The sequence below is a fragment of the Podarcis liolepis genome (assembly GCF_965112155.1).
Source record: "Podarcis liolepis genome assembly, chromosome: 8".
Lineage (NCBI taxonomy): Eukaryota > Metazoa > Chordata > Lepidosauria > Squamata > Lacertidae > Podarcis > Podarcis liolepis.
The window spans coordinates 37,311,358-37,336,437 of record NC_139560.1 but is presented as its reverse complement, the minus strand read 5'-3'; the positions used below and the strand labels follow the sequence as shown (position 1 = coordinate 37,336,437).

Sequence of the window (25,080 nt, the reverse complement as noted above, 5' to 3'; positions counted from 1 at the left end):
ATTTCTCTCCTTTGTTTGCATAAGCTCTAATAGCATTCACATACACACCAGAAATGGACAGGGGAAGCAAGAGCGCAGAACGTCCTGGCATCTTCCTACTTCTATGCAATGAACTAGCTCACTTGTTGCTATCACAAAGGAAGTAGCATGGTTGTGGGGCATCAGGACTTTGGTACATGCATTGCATGCAGAAAGTCCCAGGTTCTGTTCTTGGCATCTCCAGCTGAGGGTCTGGAAAGGCACTGCTAGTCACAGTGAGCAATACTTAGGTAGACAAACCAATGGTCTGACTCAGGCTAAGGCAGCTTCCTGTGTTCAACAAGGCTACGAAGTGGCCACAAGCTTGGAAGAAGATAGGTTCACATACAATAACCAGCTAAGCTTCTGCCTTGCTCATGCTAGCTTGCAAGTTGTCTACACGTGTGTGACTTTTTATATGGTTAGAGAACAGGAACCACCTGATTTTCCTCCATAGGGAGAAGCAGATTTCTGGGGATCATAACTCGCAGCTGCAATATGAAACCTGGAACTCTGAGCCAATGCAAAAATGGAAAGTAACACAAATATTAATGCATCATCAGAGATTAAAACACATAGGTAGGACTTACTTGTTGCATTGTAGGTGAATGCAAAGCAGACTGGACCTGCATTGGTAGCTGGTTCCCAATGGACTGCTGCATTGTAAGTGGCTGGTGTTGTTGTATACTGAGGTGCGGGTGAAGAGGAGGACTCATCTGAAGGGATGGAGGTGGAGACACAGCCATATTGGCTATGGAAACAGTCACTGGCATTTGGCTGTTAGGCTTAGGTGCTATATTCCTAGGAATATTGGGATGTATGGCTGTTATGTGAGGATTCATTCCTCCTTGTTGGTGGTAATGGGAACTTAGATACAATGCCGAATGAGGCTGTGTAGATCCATGGAATACTGACTGCTTTGTGTTCATCATCTGAGGTTGCTGGGATACCTTAACATCCACAGGTTCATTGTAGCTCTGTTCAGAAAAAAATAAAACATAAACACCAGACAATATTTAAAGGCTGTTAGTGCTGTTCGCATTATAGCCAAAGTGAATGAATGCATGACATGTTTACGAATGTACAAAGGGCCCTGCTGAATCAGAGCAAAGGGCCGTCTAGTCCAGCATTCTGTTCTCACAGAGGCTAAGCAGATGCTTATGTAAAAACTAAAGCAGGACATGACTGCAACAAGTTCTTAGTTTCTTCTGCTCGCCCAAATATAAAATAATAAAAGACACAGCAATGGAAACCTAAAGGCAAGTCAAAACAAGAAGTTGTACATGACCTTGAAAACAAGAGCCAGGAATTAGACAAACATTTTCCTGTCATGAATATGTCCAGTTATGCAACATACCACTTACTGACTTGCATGATGTAGTTACTACCTCTGGGAAGGCATGCAAATGCATCCTTAATACCGTATTTTTCGCTCTATAACACACACACGACCATAACACGCACATAGTTTTTAGAGGAGGAAAACAACAAGAAGAAATAAATCTAAACGAAACAGTGGATGTATGATTTTTGTGGTTCATGCTGTGGCCACAGACATGTGATCTGACGGTGAGTTTGGGGTAGCCCAATGCAAAAATCCTGAGGACCCATGTGGATCCGTGCTTTGCAACCACGTTTTTGCACCACTGCGGCCCCAGGCAACAGTGGGTGTGTGTTTTTTTGGTGCAAGCTGTAGCCATGGACATGCTATGTGATCTGATGGTGAATTTGGGGTGACCCAGTGCAAAAATCCTGAGGATCCATGTGGATCCGTGCTTTGTAACCACGTTTTAAGTGGGGAGGGAAGGAAAAGCACTCAAGGGACAAGGAGCACGTGTGGGGTGTGTGGAGAAGGATGCTGCTAATAATGCAGGTGAGGGGTATAAGAGGAGAAGGCTCCTCTCCTCTCCCGCTTTGCTCCTTTAAAGCAAGCAGGCTCTGCTTCTCTCCCACCTCCCTGGCTTAGCGAGCTGAAAAACTTTGCTGCTATTTAGCCAGCTGAGTGGGGAGGAGAGGGACAGAGAGCCTGCTTGCTTTAAAGGAGCCAACCGGACAGGAGCCGCTTACACTTGTGTAAGGGGCTCCTCTCCTCTCCCGCTTTGCTCCTTTAAAGCAAGCAGGCTCTCTGTCCCTCTCTCCTCCCCACTCAGCGGCTCTTCTCCCGCTTTGCTGTTTCAAAGCGAGCCTCGGAGGAAGGAAGGAAGGGGAACCATGGATCCTCTGCTCACGACTGCAGCAGATCCCCCCGCCATCCGTAGGTATTCGCTCCATAACACGCACAGACATTTCCCCTTACTTTCTAGGAGGAAAAAAGTGAGTGTTATGGAGCAAAAAATACAGTATTTTCTCTCTCTCCCTGACCCCATTGTTTTCCTCCTACTATCTCTTGCCTCTGCATTCACTTTCATTCTCATTGAGTTGAAGTCTTAGGGCTCACCCATATTTCTGTTTGTGCCGAGCCTAGAAAGCACAGGTCCAAGCAGTTTTCTGCTTGAGCCACACTTTCTAGATATGGGTCCAAGCAATTTCCCCTTCTCAAACTCCCTCTTTAGTGACAGATCAAAACAAATGGCAATCTGGGGAAAACTGGAATAGCTGTTTGCTCTGACTGATCACTAAAGAACAGTTTTCCCTGGGAGAAAGCAGTGGAATAAGAGGAGGCATGGTCAAGTCCTTACTGTTGTTTCTACAGTTCTATAGCTGTTTTGCATATGAATCCTTGCTCATTCCAGATGGCCCATTGAGAGGTATTGAGTAGTAGATGGAAATGAGAGAAAGGGTGGGACAAGAGCAGATGAAGTGCCTAGGTGAGCATCTCCTCCAAAGTATGGCCAAGGACACTGAGAAAGGAGGGGCACATGGCTTTTATTATTATTACTTTGAAAAGAAAAGTAATGAACGACCTGTTCAGTAACTATCACATCACTATTTGTGAATGACATTGTGATACTGACTACACTACTGTTTGTAGACCTCTTAGAGGTTCTATTTAGAATCAAGCGATATATAAATTTTGTTAAATAAAACAAACTGAGACTTGTGTTTAGACGGCTTTTCTGCAGCTACACAGAAGCTCCTTCTTTGATCTCAAGCAGGATGAAGCAGACTCATGACCGAATGCATGTGGAACTGATATGGGACATGGGACCTGTGGCCTTCCAGGTGTTGTGAGACTCCAACTCCATTGAGCCCAGGAGGATGGGAGTTGCACTCCTCATCTCTGCCCTAGAGAGAAGTCTATGCAACGTCTCAGAAATTACCTGCAGCAGGCTCAGCTCTACTAATTCTAGGTCATCAACCCAATATACATTTATGAACACAAAGTTATCCAGCAACATTTCTTTAAAAAAGAAACTTTTTGGAGCAATCAGTGGATAACTGTGTTTCCTAATAACTTCCATATAACATATATATATTTAAAAGTTTATTTACATCAGTTTTCCCCACAGTCATTTCATCAGAGCTGACTTATAAACTAGATGTGCTCACATAAATGCAGCAAAGAGCAAGAGATTAACTCCCCCGGGGCTTGCCAGTGGATATGTACCTGAATAATAATTCATCTCTTAGGGAGAAGTTGAATGAATAACTAGTGGAAGGTGAAACATGCCAGGGGAAAAAGAGAGAGATAAAATGTTCCTTTGAAAGAAGGCAGTACTATGTCAAAACAAGAGTTGGAAGATGCATATATGCCCTTATTCTATAACCTCCATGTCACATTTCCTCCATTTACAAGTCAAAATAAGTTTAACGTTACTCCAGGCACTCTGGGGTCACTGGAGCCTGTGAAGAACCATTTGTATTCCTTTTGATGTATGCACCATCACCACCAATCAGCCAATATGCACATTACAGAAATTGGTTCATTATGCGCAATGATATACAATGAAAAAGATGATAACTTCATTTGCCCAAGTCAAGCTGTAGTAATGATGGCAACAAAAACGTATTTTCTCCAGTAAACTGAGCAAAATTAAATGGAAATGATAAAGGGAATTCAATTCTCGGCGCATAGGTAAGAATATGCGTTCCACCTGCACCCAATGTGATATACTACTCCACTTGCACACAGAAAACCCAAACACAAGGCAATAGATTTAAAATGTAGCTCTCTCTTATATTATTATTATTATTATTATTATTATTATGGTGGCATAAAAGAAAAAAGAAATGTTGGACCTTACTGAGGGGGAGTCATTTTCTTTCTCAATGTGAAGGGTTTTAACATTCTCTAAAGCTCTCAAACTGGATGGGGATTGACTAATAGCATTGTTTCGCTGTTCCGGTGTTATGTACCCCACTAGGGCAGCCTCAGAACTGCATTCCCTCAAATGCAACCTTATTGGTGGGGTGGGGGCATGCACTTGTGGTGGGTGTGGCAAAATAGGCGTGGTCAGACACACTCCACTCTCCATACAGGCAAGCAAGAGTAATTATCACATTCTAGCCAGGTAAAAACACTAGAGGAGGAAACAGGTGAGGTTCAGTGAAGAGTGCAGCTTGGCGGAGGCGTGGCCTGGGCAGAGTTTCAGGGGCTAGAGCAGGCTTCCTCAACCTCAGCCCTCCAGATGTTTTGAGACTGCAATTCCTATCATCCCTGACCACTGGTCCTGCTACCTAGGGATCATGGGAGTTGTAGGCCAAAAACATTTGGAGGGCCGAGGCTTAGGAAGCCTGGGCTAGAGATAGAGAATTACCAGCCTGCCTGGTTGGGTTGGAGGTTAATTGTTCTCTGTGTGCACTGCAGGAATTTGGACAAGATGACCCCTGGGGTCCCTTCTAATGAACCATTCTATGAACCTAGACCTCTGCCTCTGTTGGCTGCAGCCAACAATGCAGGGCTGAAGAAAAAGCAGGGAGTGGTGGTGGTAGAGAGGAGATGGGGCTAAGAATCCAGACTACCGGAGCTGGGAAGTGACAGATTAAGGATGCTGGGACCCAGGCATTGGAAGTGCAGCATCAGTGATGGTGTGAGGACGTTTGTTTGAAAGCTGAAAGGTTTTACCAGCTTATGGGGAAAGACTTCAGTGGTTCGGAAAGTGAAACTTGTTACTAAATTTGGAAGGAAAGACCTGTCTGGTTTATTTGTTCTCTGTCTTTCAAAGACAGTCTAATATTTGTAAAGTGTTTAAAATATCTGTGCCAAGTCCTGGGATATCAGACTTGCAGACATGGACAGGGAGGCAGCTCTGGAAAAAGGGCAGTCATAATAACAAAGTGCAAGACTTAGTTAATTCATATTCTTTAGAGGACATATAGTAATATTTCCTTATATTTTTAGCTATCTAAATACTGTTATGATAATACCTTTTATTCAGGTTTCAATGGGGATTTTTATGTGTCTGCAGATTTGAATAACGATAGGGTTTTACAAGGAATGAAATTATCTACATACATGCTTTTATAAACACTGGTTGATTTATATTTTTACCTGTTTATATCTTGGATCATCTCATATATCTATTTTCTTTTATTCATAATAATATATGTAGTCACTTATGTAAATATTTGAATAAACAGATTATAATATTTTTAAAAGAGACTTGATGCCAATTGGAGTGTGGACTCAACATCCTGCACCTGAGTCCCAAAGTAGCCCCCTAACAAATGTAGCTGTTTTCCAAAGGAGGAGGCGTAATGCCTAAATCGTTCATGAAATGAATGTTACATGTTAGATACTATATTTGATTGTGTGTACTGTAGAAGGGCCCCCAGTCTGATCTAAATAGCACATTATATCTTTTGAAATAAAATAAGGCATGTTTTATATCCTAAGCTTCTAGAGCTGCCTCCATAAAATACTTTATAAATATCGACTCAACAGGTAAACTAACATATCTACTATCAGCTTGAACACAAAAGTGCCATGTTAAGCAATAAAAGTGCTTGTTTTTTTTAAATTCAAAATTGCAATTCACAGCATTTTAAATAAGGCTATACAATTTGCTATACAAACTACTAGCAAAAGTAGTAAAAGTTGCAACTAAGGGCAACGCAAAAGCTTAGTCAGTATTATAAATAATATCATAATCTGAATAGCATTATAAAAAAAGCTTTGTAATGTGATTTTTTACTTTATATATTTATTTCCACACACATCAAACAGCTTGACTGTAGCCCCATTAATTTCAATAATTCTAAGACAGGAATGGGGAATAGGCTTTGAGAAAAGCTCTAGCAAACATTGTAATATATTTAATGGAGACTAATGTACATTTGTATCATCAATTCCAAGTGAACAGTGGTCACCTTTTGGCAACTGGTAATCCTAACAAATAAAATAAAATAAATCTAGAGTATTGAAATATCAAATTTTAGACTCATCAGCATGAAAACACTTCTCATTTCAAGCCACTGTAGTTGAATATATAGGACTTTCAAATATGTTGTTAAGACTTGCTGCACCAGCATACGGATGCTTACAATGGGTTACATAGATAAAGGATAACATATGGGTACATTTATGGGGTGTGAGGGGGGGAGCGAAAAAGAGAGAGAGAGAGGAGAAAAATGGATTGGATCCAAACTGGAAACACAGCTTCTCTTGTACACCAATCCTCCTCTATATACCCTCTGCACCCCGACTCCTGAAGGTCAAGGAACCCTTTGGAACAGCATTGGAAAAGGCGCAGAGGGCTGCAGCAGGAGGAAGGTATTGGCAGAAACTGAAGGGTGAAGAAGCTACCTTGCCTTTTCAAAAGTGGCTTTTCCATTAGTACAAGGCACTAATCCAAGCCCACGCCATATACAACTAGTCCATTTGTCACCTACAAGGTGGTGATCATGTTGTAAAAGTACACACAAACTACTGGAAATCAAAACAGCCAGTTACTGGTTGCGGTCCAACTTTCCATTGGCAGACGTAAGATTTATCAATAGTCAATTTTATCTTTCATTTGCGGTCCTGCTCATGCCTCTAAGCTATGGAAATGAAAGGGGGATAGGGTTTGCCATCTAGCATAAACAAACAGCTGTTTGTATTAAGCAGCAGTTCCCAGAATTAACTTAAAAGCTTAGAGAAGCAATAGTTGTTTTTACATATTACACAGCTGGACAATAAAAAAATATGGATGGAACACCTATAATCCATCCAATGCCTATTTATTTATTTATTTATTTATTTACTGTTAAGGTTTACACCCGGCCATTAAAAAAACAACTTATCAGGGTGACTTTCAATATTAAATATTAAAAACATGTTACCTTGGATACAAGGCTTGCTCTGTATGCAGCTAACTGCTTCAGATATTCCTTCTTAGCAGCTTCAGTTTTCTTTTTATACACCTGAAAAAGAAAGAAGAGTGGCAAATCAGCAACCAAGCTTGTTGGGCTATAAATTAAAACATCATAACCTGCAATGTTTACACAGCAGCAGCAAACTTCCCTATTCTCTTTATCTTTTTTACCTTGCAAACTTCTGCTTGTTTGTTAACTAAGCAAGCAAGATAGCAGTTGAAATGTGAAAAACAATGCTCAACACTATCCACATGACAAAAACACCATGATCCAAATAAAATAATAATAATAATAATAATAATTTATTATTTGTACCCTGCCCATCTGGCTGGGTTTCCCCAGCCACTCTGGGCGGCTTCCACAGAAACCAAAAATACACTAAAAATAAAGCTAAAATATGAATGGAGAGTGAATAATTTTTTTTAATGTGGTTGATCAAAGCTACTATATTTTGAAAATCTTTTATTACATTAGGATGAACATAATGTTCTCATATATTTTTGATGTATATTACATTCTGTATTATGTATGCTTTTGTAGTTCGCCTTGAGACATTTTATATTGTAAATGATGAATAAATGCAGTAAGAATAATAATATGCAATTAGGATTAGTTTCATTTACTCAAACTCTGCTTTTATGTTACTGTCATCTTGTAGAAGCTCCTTGAAATGTTTCCTGCATGGGAGGTGCTCTGTGGAGTGGCAAGAGACACTTGGGCTGACCTACAGTTCACTCTGATCACTTGGAGCATGTATGTTTTCATGCCACATATTCCTGGCAGTGGCTGGCACTGGTATATGGCCATATAACCTGCCACAGTGAAGTATTTCCAGCAATTACTATATGGTGATCATAATGAAAGAACCTCTCTTGGGCTGACCTAAATTAAACAAGTCAGATCCTGACCACATTTAACCTCACATTTAGTCCTACATAAATTTCTGGGATGGATTAGTCATGACTAAATGAAGTCCTATTGATCTCAAGGGGACTAATGTGTAACCAGCTTGGTTACACATCCAATGAGATGGGGTATGACATGTTGACTTGCAAAGGCAAAGAGGGCAGAGTTCACCATGTCTCTGCACCTTCTTCTTTCAACAAGTCAGAATAGAACTAGCTGCCCTAAGAAATAATTTGCGCGGTCATTTTGAGATGCTAATTAAAAAGTGGTAAGATTATCACCTGAGGTACTCACTCATCTCCACAGAGTGGGTACTGCACCCATGTAATAAGGAAGCCATGGCTGTTGATCTATGGTAGCTATTTTGCATCATAAGTCACCTATCTTATAAAAATAGCAATAGGAGCTGCTAATGTCAGAATGAGAAACGTCTCCAATCTAATTAGAAACTTGCAAATCATAATACTGAAGTTATCTGTGCCAATTTATGTTGGAACTTAGTCATGGCTATCTCCTGGTTGATTTTCATTTATTGGCATTATCAACATGTAGGACCTACAACAAACTGTGTCAGTGTACAGAGCTCCCGATCAGTGATCCAGCCAGCCAGCAATGCCCTCCACCAGACTCCATTCCACTCCTTCTCCCATACATTCCTGTTTTTCTTCCACAATAGACAGTCAGAATTGTATGGCCAATGAGCTTTTTACTGTACTTTTGTAAATGTTTGTATTTCTTAGAAACTCCCTATTGTGTAGGGATACAGTGGTACCTTGGGGTACATACGCTTCAGGTTACATACGCTTCAGGTTACAGACTCCGCTTACCCATAAATAGCACCTCGGGTTAAGAACTTTGCTTCAGGATGAGAACAGAAATCATACGCTGGCGGTGCGGTGGCAGCAGCAGGCCCCATTAGCTAAAGTGGTACCTCAGGTTAAGAACAGCTTCAGGTTAAGAACGGACCTCCAGAACGAATTAAGTTCTTAACCCGAGGTACCGCTGTATTGCCATTTTGGCTATATAAGTCAGAACATTCGCCTCTGAATGTCAGAAACAGAGTGAACTATTAATTATTATTAATATTTACTATTTCTACTAATATTATCATTTATGCATTACCTTCAGTGAACACAGATTCTTACCTAGTTACATGGGCAAAAAAGACAAGTCCCTGCCCCCAAGGAGCTTACAATACCAAAGAGATAATAGGGCAAAAAGCAGAATGAAGGAACAGGACGCAGGCATAGAGACAGAAGGATGTGGGCAAATGAAGCAACCTGTACTTTATTTCAGTTGGGAATGAGAATTAAAGGAACAGGATACTTCATGTGGAAAAGATGGAGTCGGACAAAGGATGTGGAAGAAGGGACGTTATCCTGCTTACCTCTATTTGTTACTGGAAATAAAGCAACAGAGCTCTTTCTACATAGTTTGGGGGTAGGGATAACAACCTACCTATTGATACTTCCAGCTACACATCTTCTCTAACTAATTATTGCCAATTGTTTTGAATTTGATGGGAACAGTGAATTGTTGTTGGCATTCATCTGTCTCATGAGACAGTGGAGTGTGCCCATTGGGCTAAAGGCAAACCACTATGTTAGTAGCATTGAAGTGAGTTCCCTGGGATGCAAGCCTGAGAAGTGTGTATGGAGGTACTGGGCTGTTCAGATGGCAAGACACACACCCTCTTGGCCTCGCTGATGTGGTCCAAAGAGCACAATCATTTTGTGTGCCCAAAAGAAGGTCATTGAAGAGGGGAGGCAGTTTCATGATCTCCACAAAGACTATAGTGTTCCCTACTCATGTTTTAGAGTAAGCACAATTCCTGCAATTTTAAATTGATCCCTTCTGATATTCTTATTCCATATTATTTTAATATAGTGCATGCATACACAGAGTCAGAGAACTAAAGAACACCTGGTGGATAAAAAAACTCAAGAGATCCAGCACTTAGCAGGCACTCATGATGCACAGAGTTTCTTTAAATCCACAAAGACCATCTATGGGTCAATAAATCATGGCATATGCCCCCGATCCTCAACAGATGGTACCACACTTCTAAAAGATAAGCTATTGCATGAGCTGGAAAGAACATTAACAGCATCTCCTTAACTGCAACTCCCCTATAGCTGCTGAGGTCTTCTCACAAATTCCACAAAAACAAATTAGAGATGAGCTTGCAGTATCTCCAGATCTGGGAGAGTTGTGTACAGCTATTAACCAATGAAAAACAACAAAGCCAGTGGACCTGATGGGATGCCTTCCGAAGAGGGCAGAATTAAACGTACACAACAACTTCACAAGCTCATAAAAAAAATCTGGGAGATCCCAGCAGACTTTAGGGATGCAAAAATTATCAATTTCTTTTTTTAGAAAGGTGATAGAACAGATTGTGTAAACTATTGAGGCATCTATTTATTAGCTGCAGCAAGCAAAATTCTGGCAAGGATCTTAGCAAACTCTCTTCCAACAATATCTGAGGCTATGCTTCCTGAATCCCAAAATGGTTTTCAACCTTCTAGGGGAACAGTGGACATGATTTTCACCGCTCGACAGCTTCAAGAAAAATGCAGAGAACAAAACCAACCCCTGTATATGATGTTTATTGACCTGACTAGGGCCTTCAACACTAAATTGTAATGCCCTGTGGACTCTCCTTCTGAAATTTGGCTGCCCAGATAAATTTGTGAACATCCTTCAGCTCCTCCATGATAATATGACAGCAACAATTGAAGATAACAATGGCTCTCAAAGCAAACCATTCACAGTGGGATCAGGTGTTAAACAGTGTTGTGTTATCGCCCCAACTCTATTTATTATTTTCATTGCCATGATCCTAAATTTTGTAGAAGGAAAATTCCCCACCAGACTAGAAATCAAACAGATGGAAAGCTCTTTAATCTGAGTAGGCTGAAAGCAAAGAGTAAGGTTACTATAACTTCCATCATAGAATTTCAGTATGCTGATGACAATGTAGTGTGTGCACACTCAAAGGAAGACCACCAAACCATCCTAAATATATTCGCAGAAGCTTATGAAAAGCTTTGGCCTATCTCTCAACATCCCAAAAACCAAAGTGCTGCACCAACAAGCACAAAACAACCGCTCTGCAGCGCCACAAATCCAACTCACTGTTGTAATGTTGGAAAGTGTCGATCATTTCTCCTACCTGGGCAGTTATCTTTACACAAGGGCCAATAATGATGCTAAAATCTAGCATCGCCTGAGCTCTGCGAATGTAGCTTTATCTCAATTGAAGTATAGAGTGTTTGAGGACTGGAACATTCACAGGGAAACCAAAATGTTTGTTTACAAAGCTATTGTACTACCAACCTTACTATATGCTTCTGAAACATAGACCACTTATAAATGCCATCTCCAACTCCTCGAAAGATTCCATCAACGGTTTCTCCGAAAAATTTAACATATCACTTGGGAAGACAAGCAAACTAATGCCAGTGTACTGGAAGATGCAAAGATCACCAGTGTTGAAGCAATGATTCTTCAACAACAACTTCATTGGACTGGTCATGCCTGATTATCGTCTTCCAAAGCAACTACTCTATTCTGAACTTAAAAATGGAAACCGTAATGCTGGTGGTCAACAAAGACTCTCTCAATGCAAATCTTAAAAAATGTAGTATAAGCACTGACAATTGGGAAACCCTGACCTCTGAGCACTCCAATTGGAGAACAGCCTTTACAAAAGGTGTCATGGATTTTGAAAATGCTCAAACTCAGGACGAAAAGGAGAAATGTGCTAAGACGAAGGCACGTTTGGCAAACCCTCACCATGATCAACTCCCATCTGGAAGCCTATGTCTCTACTGTGGAAGGATATGTGGATCCAGAATTGGCCTCTACAGTTACTTACAGACTCACTGTTAAGACCGTGTTCATGGAAGACAATCTTACTTGGCTACGAGTGATTACCAAAGAAGAAGAACACATACATACTCCTAAGTAGATTTCTAAACTGCAAAATTATTTGTGAAGTGGTGCCACATTATTCCTATGAAATGTGCTTTATTTTATTCCATCAAAGCTGTGTTTTCAAGAGCATGCAGGTCCCTCTGATCTCTGCTGGGAAAACCCAGAGGTTGCTTAAAAGGATTAAAGATTTTGCATCCCAGGGAAACATAAGATCATAATGGAGAAACAGGCATCCTAGGATACTAAAGCTGTAAATATCGAGAGAGGAATAAATATAATAGATTGGTTCTAGCTGTGCAACGGCATGTGTGCATTCTTTTGCAATTTCTTCAGATTACAAAGCTGAGCTCATTTTGTTTCACAAAGGATTTATAACAAGTTGCGTTTCTGAGTTGATTGTTTGTGGTTATTGCTAAAACGTATTGTTTGTTTCAAGGAAATGAAACACCCGTTAGCTGACAGGTTTTTCCCCTCCCCAGCAGCTAAAATTAAATTTGCCTGACCTGAAAGAAGAGGCAAGAATGCAAATTGCACTGTTTGAATACATCTGCATAATTGTGTTATTTCATTTTCAAAACAAAAAATAGAGCCCAATAAGAATAAAAGATCACAGAGATTTATTCCTGGCATTTCTCATTTTGTAAGTCCAATTAATGGCATTTCTATAGAGCTTTTTATGCAAGCATGATTATGGCACCCTATCATACAAACATAGTGCCATTTCCCCTATCCAGTCATGCACAGTCTTAGGTGCTAAGCATTTCTAAGCACCTTCTGGGTTTCTTTTAAGATTGTGGTGCAATAAAACTAGTCTTAGTCTTATAGTTTAAACAGGACAACCGTGACCGGAAAATATTATGACTAAAGTGGAATAATCCTGTAGACACATGGTAGGCTCAAGTCCCAAGATTCAAATATCATGTGAAAACTCACATTTTACCACACAGTGGCGGCTTTATTTTGATACGGGTGCAACATTCACAATAAAGGGCTATTGACTATGCAGAGTTCAGTTTTGATTGTATTTCCATGTGGTTTTGAATTGAAGGAAGTTAAAAAAAAAACTGTTGGGTATCAGGGGCCTGACAGTAACTGCATTAGAAATTCAGACTTGGGAAGCCATCTCCATTTAGCTATATCCATATACTGCAAGCATTAGTAAAACATAAAGACACGAGAAGACCAAAGGCTGATCTAGTCCACCATCCTATTTCCCACAATGGCCACTCAGATACTTATGGAAAGCCCAACAGCAGGATATGAGCTCTATATTGCTTTGCAACCGCAGTTTCCCTGCAACAGGTATGCAGAGGCATACTGCCTCTAATGCTGATGGTAATATACAACTGTCATGTCACGTAGCCCAGTTTGAAAGCAGCTTAGTTTGGTGGCCATTACTTCATCTTCTGGAAGAAAATTAATTATGAGCTGTGCAGAGAAGTACTTTGTGACTCGTGGTCTATCCTACCTCATTGCATTAGCTAGATCTTGCTTAGTGTCCTTATACAGTGTCCTTAAACAAATAATTGATTTCACAAGTGCTTTCTTGTCTTTAAGCAACTATGATGGACAGATCTATACTAAGTTAGATGAACTAGATAGAACTAGTTTCAATGGGAATTACAACTTTCCTCATTGATTTCAGCTAATTTAGCCTGGATCAAACCTCAAATCTGTACAGCAAAAATGAATGTTAGAAGTTAGAAATGAATAGTTAAAATTTTTGGATTACGTTCTGAAAAGGTTCAATTCAAATATAAACTTGGGTGGCTTTAATTAGTGTAACAACCAATTAGCTGTTAAAGTTGCTGAGGAAATATATGAACCAGAAGATTTAGATCACTAGTAGTTTGAATCACGATTCACACTGTCCTGATTTAATCCAATTCACCTTAAGGTAAAGGGACCCCTGACTATTAGGTCCAGTCGTGACCGACTCTGGGGTTGTGGTGCTCATCTCGCTTTATTGGCTGAGGGAACCGGCGTACAGCCGGCCAGCATGTGGCCAGGATGACTAAGCTGCTTCTGGCGAACCAGAGCAGCGCATGGAAACACTGTTTACCTCCCCGCCAGAGCAGTACCTATTTATCTACTTGCACTTTGACGTGCTTTTGAACTGCTAGGTTGGCAGAAGCAGGGACTGAGCAACGGGAGCTCACCCCGTTGCGGGGATTTGAACCGCCGACCTTCTGATCGGCAAGTCTTAGGTTCTGTGGTTTAACCCACAGCGCCACCCACGTCCCCACCAATTCACCTTAACCCTCCCCAAACAATTCCCTTCCGGAGCATAGCTCCTCTTAGCAGGCTAAACCATGTTATCCATGGATACAACAGTAGAATCAATTGAGTTTAGGGCTTACTAGGCCATTTGCAAGCACCCGGGTAAAGGTGCTTGAAGAATTTCTAGTGTTATGTCTGAGCTGCAGGTGGGAAGTGGTTGGCTGTACAGGCCCATCAAAGGGTTGGTATGTACAACCAATATTGACTAGAACACAAGTCTGAATGGGAATGCAGTCTGTTGGCAGCAAAAGTCAGATCTTCACCTTTTGCACCAGCCTCAGCATGCCCCATAGACTGCAGGCAGCTGGAGACACAAGATGGGTGGCAATTGCAGCACATAAAATACTTACGAAAGACAGTGTGTTCCACCCATATTCTTTTTGCAGATGCCAAATATTACAGCCCTTTAGGCATAAATTGTAGATTAAAAGACTTGCAGGTGAGAGATAATATTCACAACTGCATTTTATCAATATGAGAATGCCTCCTTCCACTTTTAGAGAGGCTAAGCACAACCATGGCCCATTAGTGTTGTAAAAAATAGAGAATTGGAAAGACAACTAGTTAAGGGCAACCCAAACACTTCTTCTTCTCTTACTACATATGGAGTTCAAGCAGCCTCCTGTTTTTGTTTATCATATTACTCATAAGCATGAAAGTGAATACATGTTATTTGTTCTGCTTCTTTTTATGTGCTAGGCTAGATGTTTTGCTTTTAATATTTAGTTGTAAGTCACTTTGAGTTGCCTTGGGCAAGATAAAACGACTAACTACTACTACTGTACTACTAATTTTAACTAACATAAAATGTAGCTCCTAGTCGTTCCACATGCTGCAAGTGGGAAGGATTAGGAGTTTTTTGGGGGATGTGTGTAAAATCATTTCTCAACATGAAGGAAAATCTGTTGAATCCTGTAGTTCTTCACTACAACTACTCAGGTTTTCTGGAAGGCCTCAAATCTCTCTATCTCCCTCCTGACCTTTCTCTGAGTGGTTTTTGTGGAGAAATTTTGTTATGTAGCTTTGGGCTAACACTCTTAAATCAGGGAGGTATAACCTGTGCTCCTCCAAATTTTGTTGCACTCTTAACGCCCATCAGCCCTAGTCGACATGGTCAATGGTCAGGGGTGATGGAAGTGGTAGCCCAGCAACATCTGAAGGGCCACAGGTTTCCCATTAGTGTCGTTGATTGTTAGGATTTGATATCTGTATTCTATTTCTTGGATAAACTGGGCACTATATACAAACCATAGGGACACGGGTGGCGCTGTGGGTAAAACCTCAGCACCTAAGACTTGCCAATCACATGGTCAGCGGTTCGAATCCCCGCAGCAGGGTGAGCTCTCGTCTTTCGGTCCCAGCTCCTGCCCACCTAGCAGTTCGAAAGCACGCCTAAGTGCAAGTAGATAAATAGGTACCGCTTTCTAGCGGGAAGGTAAACAGCGTTTCCGTGTGCTGCGCTGGTGCTGGCTCGCCAGAGCAGCTTCGGCACGCTGGCCACGTGACCCGGAAGTGTCTCCATACAGCGCTGGCCCCCGGCCTCTTAAGTGAGATGGGCGCACAACCCTAGAGTCGGACACGACTGGCCCAAACGGGCAGGGGTACCTTTACTATATACAAACCATAACCACATGCACTGCAACCATATACAGTTGTGCCTTGGGATGCGAACGGGATCCGTTCCAGAGCCCTGTTCGCATCCTGAATGGAACGTAAGATGTGATGGTGCGTCTGCGCGTGCACGGGTCATGTTTTGCAGCTTCCGTGCATGCACGCGACGTCATTTTGAGTGTCTGTGCATGTGCAAGCGGTGAAACCCGAAAGTAATATACTCCGTTACTTCTGGGTTGCCAAGGATAGCAACCCAAAAGCGCTCAACCTGAAGCACATTCAACCCGAGGTATGACTGTATACTATAATCACATGCTCACACATTATTTGCTGCCCCTCCCATGAATATGATTTAAAAACAAAACAAAAAAACCCTCTACTTTTGTTTCCCTGACCCCCCAAGTCTAATTTTGTGTGTGTGTTTAATTATTCTGGAAAGTTCAGCTACGGAGGAAGAATTCATCCTTCCCATCTTTAATCTTCAAGAATATTGGGGGGGGGGAGGGAGCGCAGGCAGGGAAGCTTTCAACTGGAGCCAATGGAAGGCTTTTTCAAGCCTCACTGCAGCAGCAGAGAGACATTTTAAGGGGATATAGCTGAAAAGAGAAGGGTTAACACCCAGCTGCAACCCTCGGCTGATACACCTCCGCTCCCAAACCAAAATAAGCTGTGGATTATTTTTTTTAAGCCTCATTATGGTGAACCCGAGAATTAGGGCCTGGCGAAATGGAATATGAAGGCGGGACTCTTCTCCATGGGATCTCACCAGGTCTCTCATGGGAAATTAAGCTGCAAGAAACTTTAAAAAAATTAAATTGATGTTCATGGTAAGTATGCTAAGACAAATCACGTTTCACTTATTGGTTCATACAATTTAACCATGCTTACTGCACTCGGTGAAGCTACTAAAAGCAGAGTCAGTGGTTGTGCCTTAAATGTGAGTTGACTAATGAACCTGATGGTGATTGATGGAGAAATTGCACAGCAATCTCACAAAGAGCTGAATTCTCCACACGTCTATTCAACACAGAAATTTAATAGGACAATTTGGCTCTTACTCAGGCAACAACATGACTTTTGGGCTTCTTAAATACAGAGACTGTGTTTAAGGAAAGTCATCCAGGACAACACTATCTTTCTTGTAACCTCTTACTCTGCTACTACATTCAAATTCGGAGGGTTTGGCAAGCTTTCAAAGACAGATAGCAGCCCCTCATGCCATGGCATTCTTGAGGGTTGTCAAGTGCTAAGAGTGGATTTTCATGGGGCTGCAAAGGAAAGGAAGACATTTGGAGAAGAAAGCCCATTCAATGAACTGAGTTCCACTCAGTTTATGGAACTGAAGAGTTTCCATAGGCTAGAGTTTCCAGGCAGTGTCCCATCAAGGCAATGCCAGCAATCTTGCTCAATCATGCTTTGAGACTTATGTAGATAATTAATATGCTCTATATTGGATCAATAAACTAGAAGGTATTGAGGCTAAATATTATACTTGCTGTGTGATATTATTGAAGGAACATATTAAGAAGTCAATACATAATTTTAAAAGGGAGATAAATGCTCACTTTAATAAACACATTACTTCATAGCAAGAATCAGCAAGTGATTTGTTGATAGCACCAGGATTTTGCATCAGTGGTGTTGGGGTGTAGGAAGTTTCAGACAGGCTAAACATAACATACTTATAATAATAATTTATTATTTATACCCTACCCATCTGGCTGGGTTTTCCCAGACACTCTGGGTGGCTCCCAACTTAAATGTGTCATCTTTCATGGAAACTTATTACAGGTGGAAAGAGTTAACTGTATTTTGATAGACATTTGAAAGAAATATGAAAACAAATCTCAAATGTAATTGCTCAAAATTGCTGATAATTTTCAGTCTATGAATCCTCTTGTAGATGTTGAAATCTGACTCCCACAGAAATTATTGGGAACATCACACAGGACCCAGTGGGAACAAACTTAGTTTGCATAGAGGACTTCAGTATTGATATTTAGGTAAATATGCTAGTATCTCACCATCAGTTGACATTTTATCAAGCTACTTGGGTTGCAGTTCATTAAGCACAGTTGTATCCAAAAGAGTAGAAAGCAAAGCAGTATGGATGTTTTTGTATCTAAATGAATGCCGTTTAGAAAAAGTGGTTTATTAAACTATTTTATCAGAAGGAAGTCTTCTTGAAACAAAATATAAACAAATGATACAGCTTCCTCTTGCCCAATTTTCTGTGATTGCCTCTTCCCACTGCAACCTCTCATGCCAGGCCCTTGCTGATGTATGGACAAGATGGATGCAAGGCTTCTCAGGGCTGGCCTGGGAGGGAGGGAGAAAACATATTGCACAAACAGATTTCAATTCACACAATGTTTGGACACAACTCATTCTTATTTCCTGTGTGAGTGTCTGAGAAGATAGAATGCTTTCATTCTATGAGCAATAAAAATAATAATTAAACGTGTTGATGATGAATAAAAAATGAATAAATGTCCTGGAAATGAATATTCATAGTTAAAACTATGACTGTTGTGTCAGTGTCTGGCTGGTTTTTACTAACATTATGCTTTACTGTAGTTTATTTTGGTGCTGGTTCTTAGGCTTTTAGTATTATGACATTGGTATTCTTAAATGGTTTTGCTTACAACTTAGCCTCTGCACACCAATATCTTTCCTTGGTCTTTCAGGCTCCATCCAGATGATTGGAGGATGATAACACACACAGTTTTCTTGGTCCTGTTTTGCTGTCTGAGCCTTAACTGTATTGCTAGAGGAATCACCCTGTGAATTTATCTATGTCTGAACATCAGGGAGCTTGATCCAACACAAGGTAGCCTTAGCTCTGGTCATAAACCATAAGGTGTTTTTTTTATAATTGAATTTCCATGGTATTTAAAAATGAAATGGATTAAATATATTAAAATTTTAAAGAATACTATAAAATACAACGGATTAATAATATATTAAAATGTTAAAAACTATTTTAAGATAGTGTTTAGAAATTCTGCTATATGTGCTATTTACCTGCATGTGTGGGAGCGGGGCTGCAGAGACAGGTGTTGTGAAGCAGGGAACAGGTTGTTTGTGCCCAAAGATAGGTCACCCCACATCTAACCAACGCACCACACTGTCATATCCCATAACGAAAGGAGTAAGCATTACATATAGCCTCCACCAGAAGGTCAAAGCATCTATTTTCAGCACTTTTAAAATAATGCTGTACCTCCGGCCACTTTTAAAATTTGGCACATTCATAGACCTCATCAGGTAAACCATATGACAAATTTCAAGTCATTGACTCAACAGGTTGTCATTGTTACAAAAAATAGAATAATATATAGAAAAATAATGAATGGGGTTTACCCCCCCCCCTTGTACTTGTTTCAAATAAAGGTGCATTCCTGTACTCCTTAATTACCATCCATCAATATGAGCATGTTTTCAAGTTGCATGTGTTTACGCAATATGAGAAATGTTTAGTAGCCATGTTTCAAACCATTGTAAGCTTCTAGTTTGGTAAAGAAGAAGCAGACAGCAACACGAATGTTGACAGTATCATCAAAATGCTTTTGATTTCCTTAAGTATTGGCAGGATAAAATCTGAGTTTCATCCAATGATACAGAATAAGCTGCAGCATTTGTCTAGTGGGTGTTTGAACACCAGCGAGGAGTAAATGATTTGATTTTGTGGGCTCAGAGGATTTGTCAGCTGCCTCAGAAGTATAATTCTAGCTCTTCATATCCCTGCTGCTTCTAATTTAGCAGGACAGGCTCATAATTGAAGCAAATTAACTATTTACACTTGCCACTTCTACCAGGGGGAAAGAGGACATATCAGCAGGAAAGACTGAGTGGGAAATTAAATCCTTCCCACTTGTGTCAGATCTGCCCTTATATAAACACATTAACAGTAATTTCATGAGGCGTCAAACATAGGAATAAATACTGAGGGATAAAATAATGAGGTGTTGCTATTGAGCTGAACTGTTGCAGCTAATATTACTGAGAACAAATTATGCAGCCTGTAAGAAAGCATATGTTACAGCACTCCAACAGTTCCCTGGCATGTCTTATCTGATCATTAAGCAGTGGGTCCCTAGGAACATAGACTGGTCTTCCTCCTACAAGGACCACGTACAAGGTTTAAATAAACATACACGTGCAAATGCACATATATTGGGACCAGGCCATTCCTGCTTTGACTCAACTGACAACAGTGGCATTACAAATAAGAGGTGAACTTTGCGCAGCACACTTTGGAGTGGCCATGCCGTTCCATTTTTAGCATAATGGCATGTTTTACTGAGCTCTTTTGGCTGAAGCCATGAAGTCAGTTATATTAATGTAAACAAGAACATTTTGTTTGTAATTTGTTCATTCTATTATAGCTTCACTGGGTCTCCAATTAGGAATTTAAGTTTCATTTTACATTTACATCTGGTTTGGATTTAAGTTGTTGGTTTTTTTCTTAGACTCCCAGAATGGGGAAGAAAAATTACCTACACTGCCTTTTAACTCAGATTTCTGTCTGAAAGCCAAGGAAAGCTCCATTTATCACAATACTTTTAATTGCCACGTGCATGTTTTCCATGAGCAGAGAAAAATGGGCAGTGTAAGTTTATTTAGAAAGAAACCAAAGGGGCACGCCAAGTGATGTGGAGGGGGGACAGAGGGCAACATTCCTAAAACCAAAGCACAAGGGGCTAAAAGATTCAGTGGCAGAGCTTAGTACCCATGTTGTAAAAAGAAATATAGGGATAAAATGGGGGAAAGATGACCTAAGCCAGTCTTGTCTTGCTCAGAGATGTACATGGAAGATGCTAACACCATAAGAGTTACAAGCAATATTTCTTTCACAAATAATTTTATTTTATTTGTTTAAAGTATCTTTAGGCAGCTTGTCTGTCTGAACCAGTGTATAAATAAACAAAAGATTAAAAGCCATAGAAAATTTAAAACACTGCAAATCAACACTTGAGTTTAAAAAATGCAGAACGGGGAGAACATAATTGAGTCAGACTGTCACTCAGCTAACAAACATCATGCCTGGAAGGGCAGTTGGAAAAGATTCCTTTTCAGGGCCTTCAGAAAAGCCAGCGGCATAGAGATTTGGTGCAGGTCCAACAATAAGGAATACCATAGTCATGGTGCCACCACAGAAATGGACCTTTCTCTTGTGGCCACCCACTTTACTGACCATGGGGATGGGCACAGCAGGAAAGTCTACAAAACAGATCATAAGACGTGGACAAGGAAATATGAGTGCAGGTAGTCAAATAAACAGCTTGCAGGGAAACAGCTTAGGCCCTTAGAGGTCAAAACCCACGGAATTGGTTCAGAAACCCACTGGTAACTAGTGCAGCTGATATAATAAAGTTGTCTAATAGTAGTCAGGCAGTTTCATTCTGAACCAGCTGAAGTTTCTGAACCACCTTCAAAGGCAGCCTCCAAGTAGAGCACTTTGCAGTAGTCTAGCTTGGACAGGACCAAAACATGGATTGTGGTGAAAAGTAATTATTGCCATATGAAAGCCCATCCAAAGGACCTGCAGATTCTTCCCAGATCCTACATCCAGCAAGGATATACAAAGGCCACTCACATCTTGGTCTTGACAGATTGTCTTTTCCGAAGGAAAATATATTTCTGGAAAAGTTTTTGAGGCTTCTTGAAGTTCCATGATTCTATCATTTTAATGCTGGCCTTGGGAGAAGAGGGTGGGAGATTAAGGAGGCCACAATTTATTTTGCTCCTGAGCTTTAGTCTGAACACAGCATGTACTTTAGAAGCCTGAAGCAAGCAGCCACTCATATGATACTGAAATATAATATATTCACATATTATAGAAAAAAATCCTGTATTGAAATGGACAAATAGTCCATTCAACCCAGCATGTTACTTCAAGCAATAGACATTGCTGTATACATTAGAGTATTGAAGAGGGGGGGGGGAAATCCTTCCTTAATGCACCTGGACAAGCTATCCATTGCCCCAGTGTTTGGCCCACTAGCCAATTTAGTTGTCCTTATAAGCCACACATAAATAATAATGATGGCTAAGAAGAATAACCTTTCTCGACAGATTCCTAGGGCAAAATCTTGTTTTGTTGAAGATAATGCCAAAGTGGTCACTGACTTGAATTAGGCTTGAAGGTTTAAGACTTCCATGACAATAGGTAGCAACTTTTCAGATGGCTGTACTATGTGTTCTTTAATGGAATACACATTGGTTTCTCTGCAATTCACAAAGAGAAACTGCCAAAGCCAAGTGATTAACACAGCTTTCCTTTAATAATTTGCATGCTCCCATATGCTAGTCAAATAAACACAGCTGGAAAACGAGAAACCCCTGGATGTTTCCGTCAATTAATGTAACATGTCTGGCAAATACTCAAAAGAAAATAATTGTATGCAACCATTTCTGTGTAAATTCTAAACAAGGGACAAATTTGTTCATCTCAGCTGACTGGCTTCTTGTTGTGAATTCCCTATAATGGGACAGGAGAAGGTTTTTTTTAAAGGGGTGGGGGGGAGTGTATTCCTAGTAGTTCTTGGGCTTCCACTACCTTCTGTCTTTTCAGATTGCAAGATCTCTGTTACCTTTCCCTAGGGGAACTAAGGAGGGATATAGCCATGGCCTGAGGATGGGACAGCATTGTATGGTGGTGGTAGTGGAGGGGAATTAATTCTTTCTGTGAATGGTAACAGGGACCTTCTCTTGTTGCATTATGAAGTTGTGAGGAACCTGTGGCCCTATGAGTGGTGCTGGATTACAGCTCCTATCATCCCTGGCTGGGATGGATCATGCTGGCTGGGGCTCATGGAAGCATTAATATCATTTATAGCCTGACATTCACCATGCAGCCTCAAGTCGGGTTTCATTCAGCTTAAAACAACAAATAAGCCACACAGTACGCAGCAAAACTCGACTAAAATTTTAGACTGTGTCGAAAAGCAAGCAGAACCAGCAGCAACAGTGCAGAGGGAATAGCTAAATAGCAGACATGTGATCAAGAAATGCATTTTTCTTCTGTATATGGAAGATACTGTTTCTATTTTTTATTTTTTTTAAAAAATGATATTAGGAGTCTAGAAATTGTTGTATTCCTTATCATTTGATTTCACAGGTCTCATTTATAGTTTCCCCTCACCATTCACTTGAAGAAAGTCCCAAAGTGGTTGGAAGAGACAATCGGGAGGAATATAAAGAAGTGCTGAGAGTTCCTTTTTGCATTTGTGTTAAAATAATACCCCCCCCCCACACATCTGAAATCACAGACTTTCACTTCTCTTTTCCACAGAAGGGCTGCATTACAAAGGTAGCTGCTAATTCTTTCAAGCCCAAGACATGGCCTGGGCCCTTCTAGACATCTTTTTATTATACAATAATTTCACAGTTATTGCAAAGTAATCCAGATATCTTTTCTTAAAGGTTTCTTTTGTGATGAGGAAATCACACTTTCCTACCACTTAAACAGAAACACATTGTCATTTGGGAAATGCAATTTTCTCAAACAATAGCCATTCCAAACGCTGTCTGGAATGGGACTGCATGTGTATCATGGGCGCCTATTACTTCTCTTCTGCTGACAAGGGCCCAGGCACACAACATATAGATATGTTAAAAACAGAATAACACTTTGCACATCAGTGTGCTACAGCAATCATATTCTGCTGGAGCCAGAAGAATATCAGATATTACTGGGAAGGGCTTCCTTTGATGGACGACTGGCAGTGACTAAAAGGGAATACAGGCTGTCCTATAAAAGAGCAAAGTGCACGGCCAGTCATATGGAAGGAACGTGCAGACACTCCTTTGGTATGATCCTGCGGGAATTTTCAAACCAGCAAAGAAGGATAGGCTAGAAGAGGCAAGTCCTGAAAAGATCAACAGATCAGAATCAACTTCTAAGGTGGAATGTGCCTGGGATGAGCACCAAAATTGCAGCTGTTTGGTCATATCTGTGCCAAAACTCTCCTAATATAACAGCAGTTGAATCTAGGCCCAGAGCTCGTGCAATCACAACAACACTGTCAAGATATAGGCAAGAATGCCAATGCAGCTGATCCAGTTTTCCTCTAGCAAGTTTTCCTTTTGTGGCTCATATTCTGATGTGGCACATTGATTCTCTTTGGAATCAAAGAAACACAGTAGCCAATAGACCCATTTCTAATGGAAAGTTAAATCAACTTAACATATGTATATGTGTATTGCTGTACCTGTTTTTGTTCTTCTCCCAAGCCATCCCACATGGAAGCGACAATTTTAGAAACTTCGCCAAAGGTAGCATTTGGGTTTTGGCCTTTGATGGCAGCTTGAGTATCTCGGAAAAATAATGCATAGGCAGAAACAGGTTTCTGTGGCTCATTAGGGTCCTTCTTCTTCTTCTTTTTGGGAGTTTTGGGCTTCTTTCCCATATCGGAGGCAGGTCTTTTTTCTCCCCCATTGATCTGCAAAGAAAGCAAAGACTATATTACAATACAAACTATCATGATCGTAGAACAAACTAAATCCCCATTTCTCAACCAATATGCATCTGGGGTTCTGCTGCTTGAAATTGTATTTTAATTAGAGTGCTTTTCGTAATCCAAATTGTTGACATCTTACATGATTTCATCTATAAAATGCATTTTAGGTATTTTTGGTTATGTAATCTTATTTTCATAATTTTATTATACATTTACAGTTTGCTTTCATTTCATTGCTGCATCTAAGTTCTGGCTTAGCTTTTCATCTTTTTCAAGTCTTACTGCTAATGGCATGACATCACTGCAAAGTGTTTCATAACACATTATACACTGGCTTATAGTTCAACCACTGGGGCAATCCATGTGCAGTAAAAGTTACATTCTCTCTGATGGAGATTTCTTCCCTCCCTTTTTAGTACTGGCATCAATTGTATGCATGCTTTAAAAAAACCCTAAGAATCAATGTGTCTTCCTCCTGATTTAATAGGGATGGGATTGGACATGAATTGTATATGATTGCAATTCAGCTGTATCGAAAACCATGAAACTATTTTTGAAATCTTGTTTGTGTAACAGTATCTGAAGTTGGATACTTAAAAGAATCTCTATTATGTGGCTGCTGATC

The 25,080-nt window shown here is 40.4% G+C and overlaps 1 protein-coding gene across 3 annotated transcripts in view; it reads right to left on the bottom strand.

The window, feature by feature from the left end:
• The window catches only part of TOX (thymocyte selection associated high mobility group box), a 189,340-nt gene that overhangs the window by 10,646 nt on the left and 153,614 nt on the right, over window positions 1-25,080 (bottom strand). For all 3 annotated transcript variants that reach the window (XM_083517924.1, XM_083517925.1, XM_083517926.1), the window contains 3 exons: window positions 24,207-24,437; window positions 7,222-7,302; window positions 609-995 (listed from right to left, as the gene is read on the bottom strand). In XM_083517924.1, the coding sequence (XP_083374050.1) occupies window positions 609-995; window positions 7,222-7,302; window positions 24,207-24,437 (699 nt within the window). The remainder of the gene's footprint in view (window positions 1-608; window positions 996-7,221; window positions 7,303-24,206; window positions 24,438-25,080) is intronic.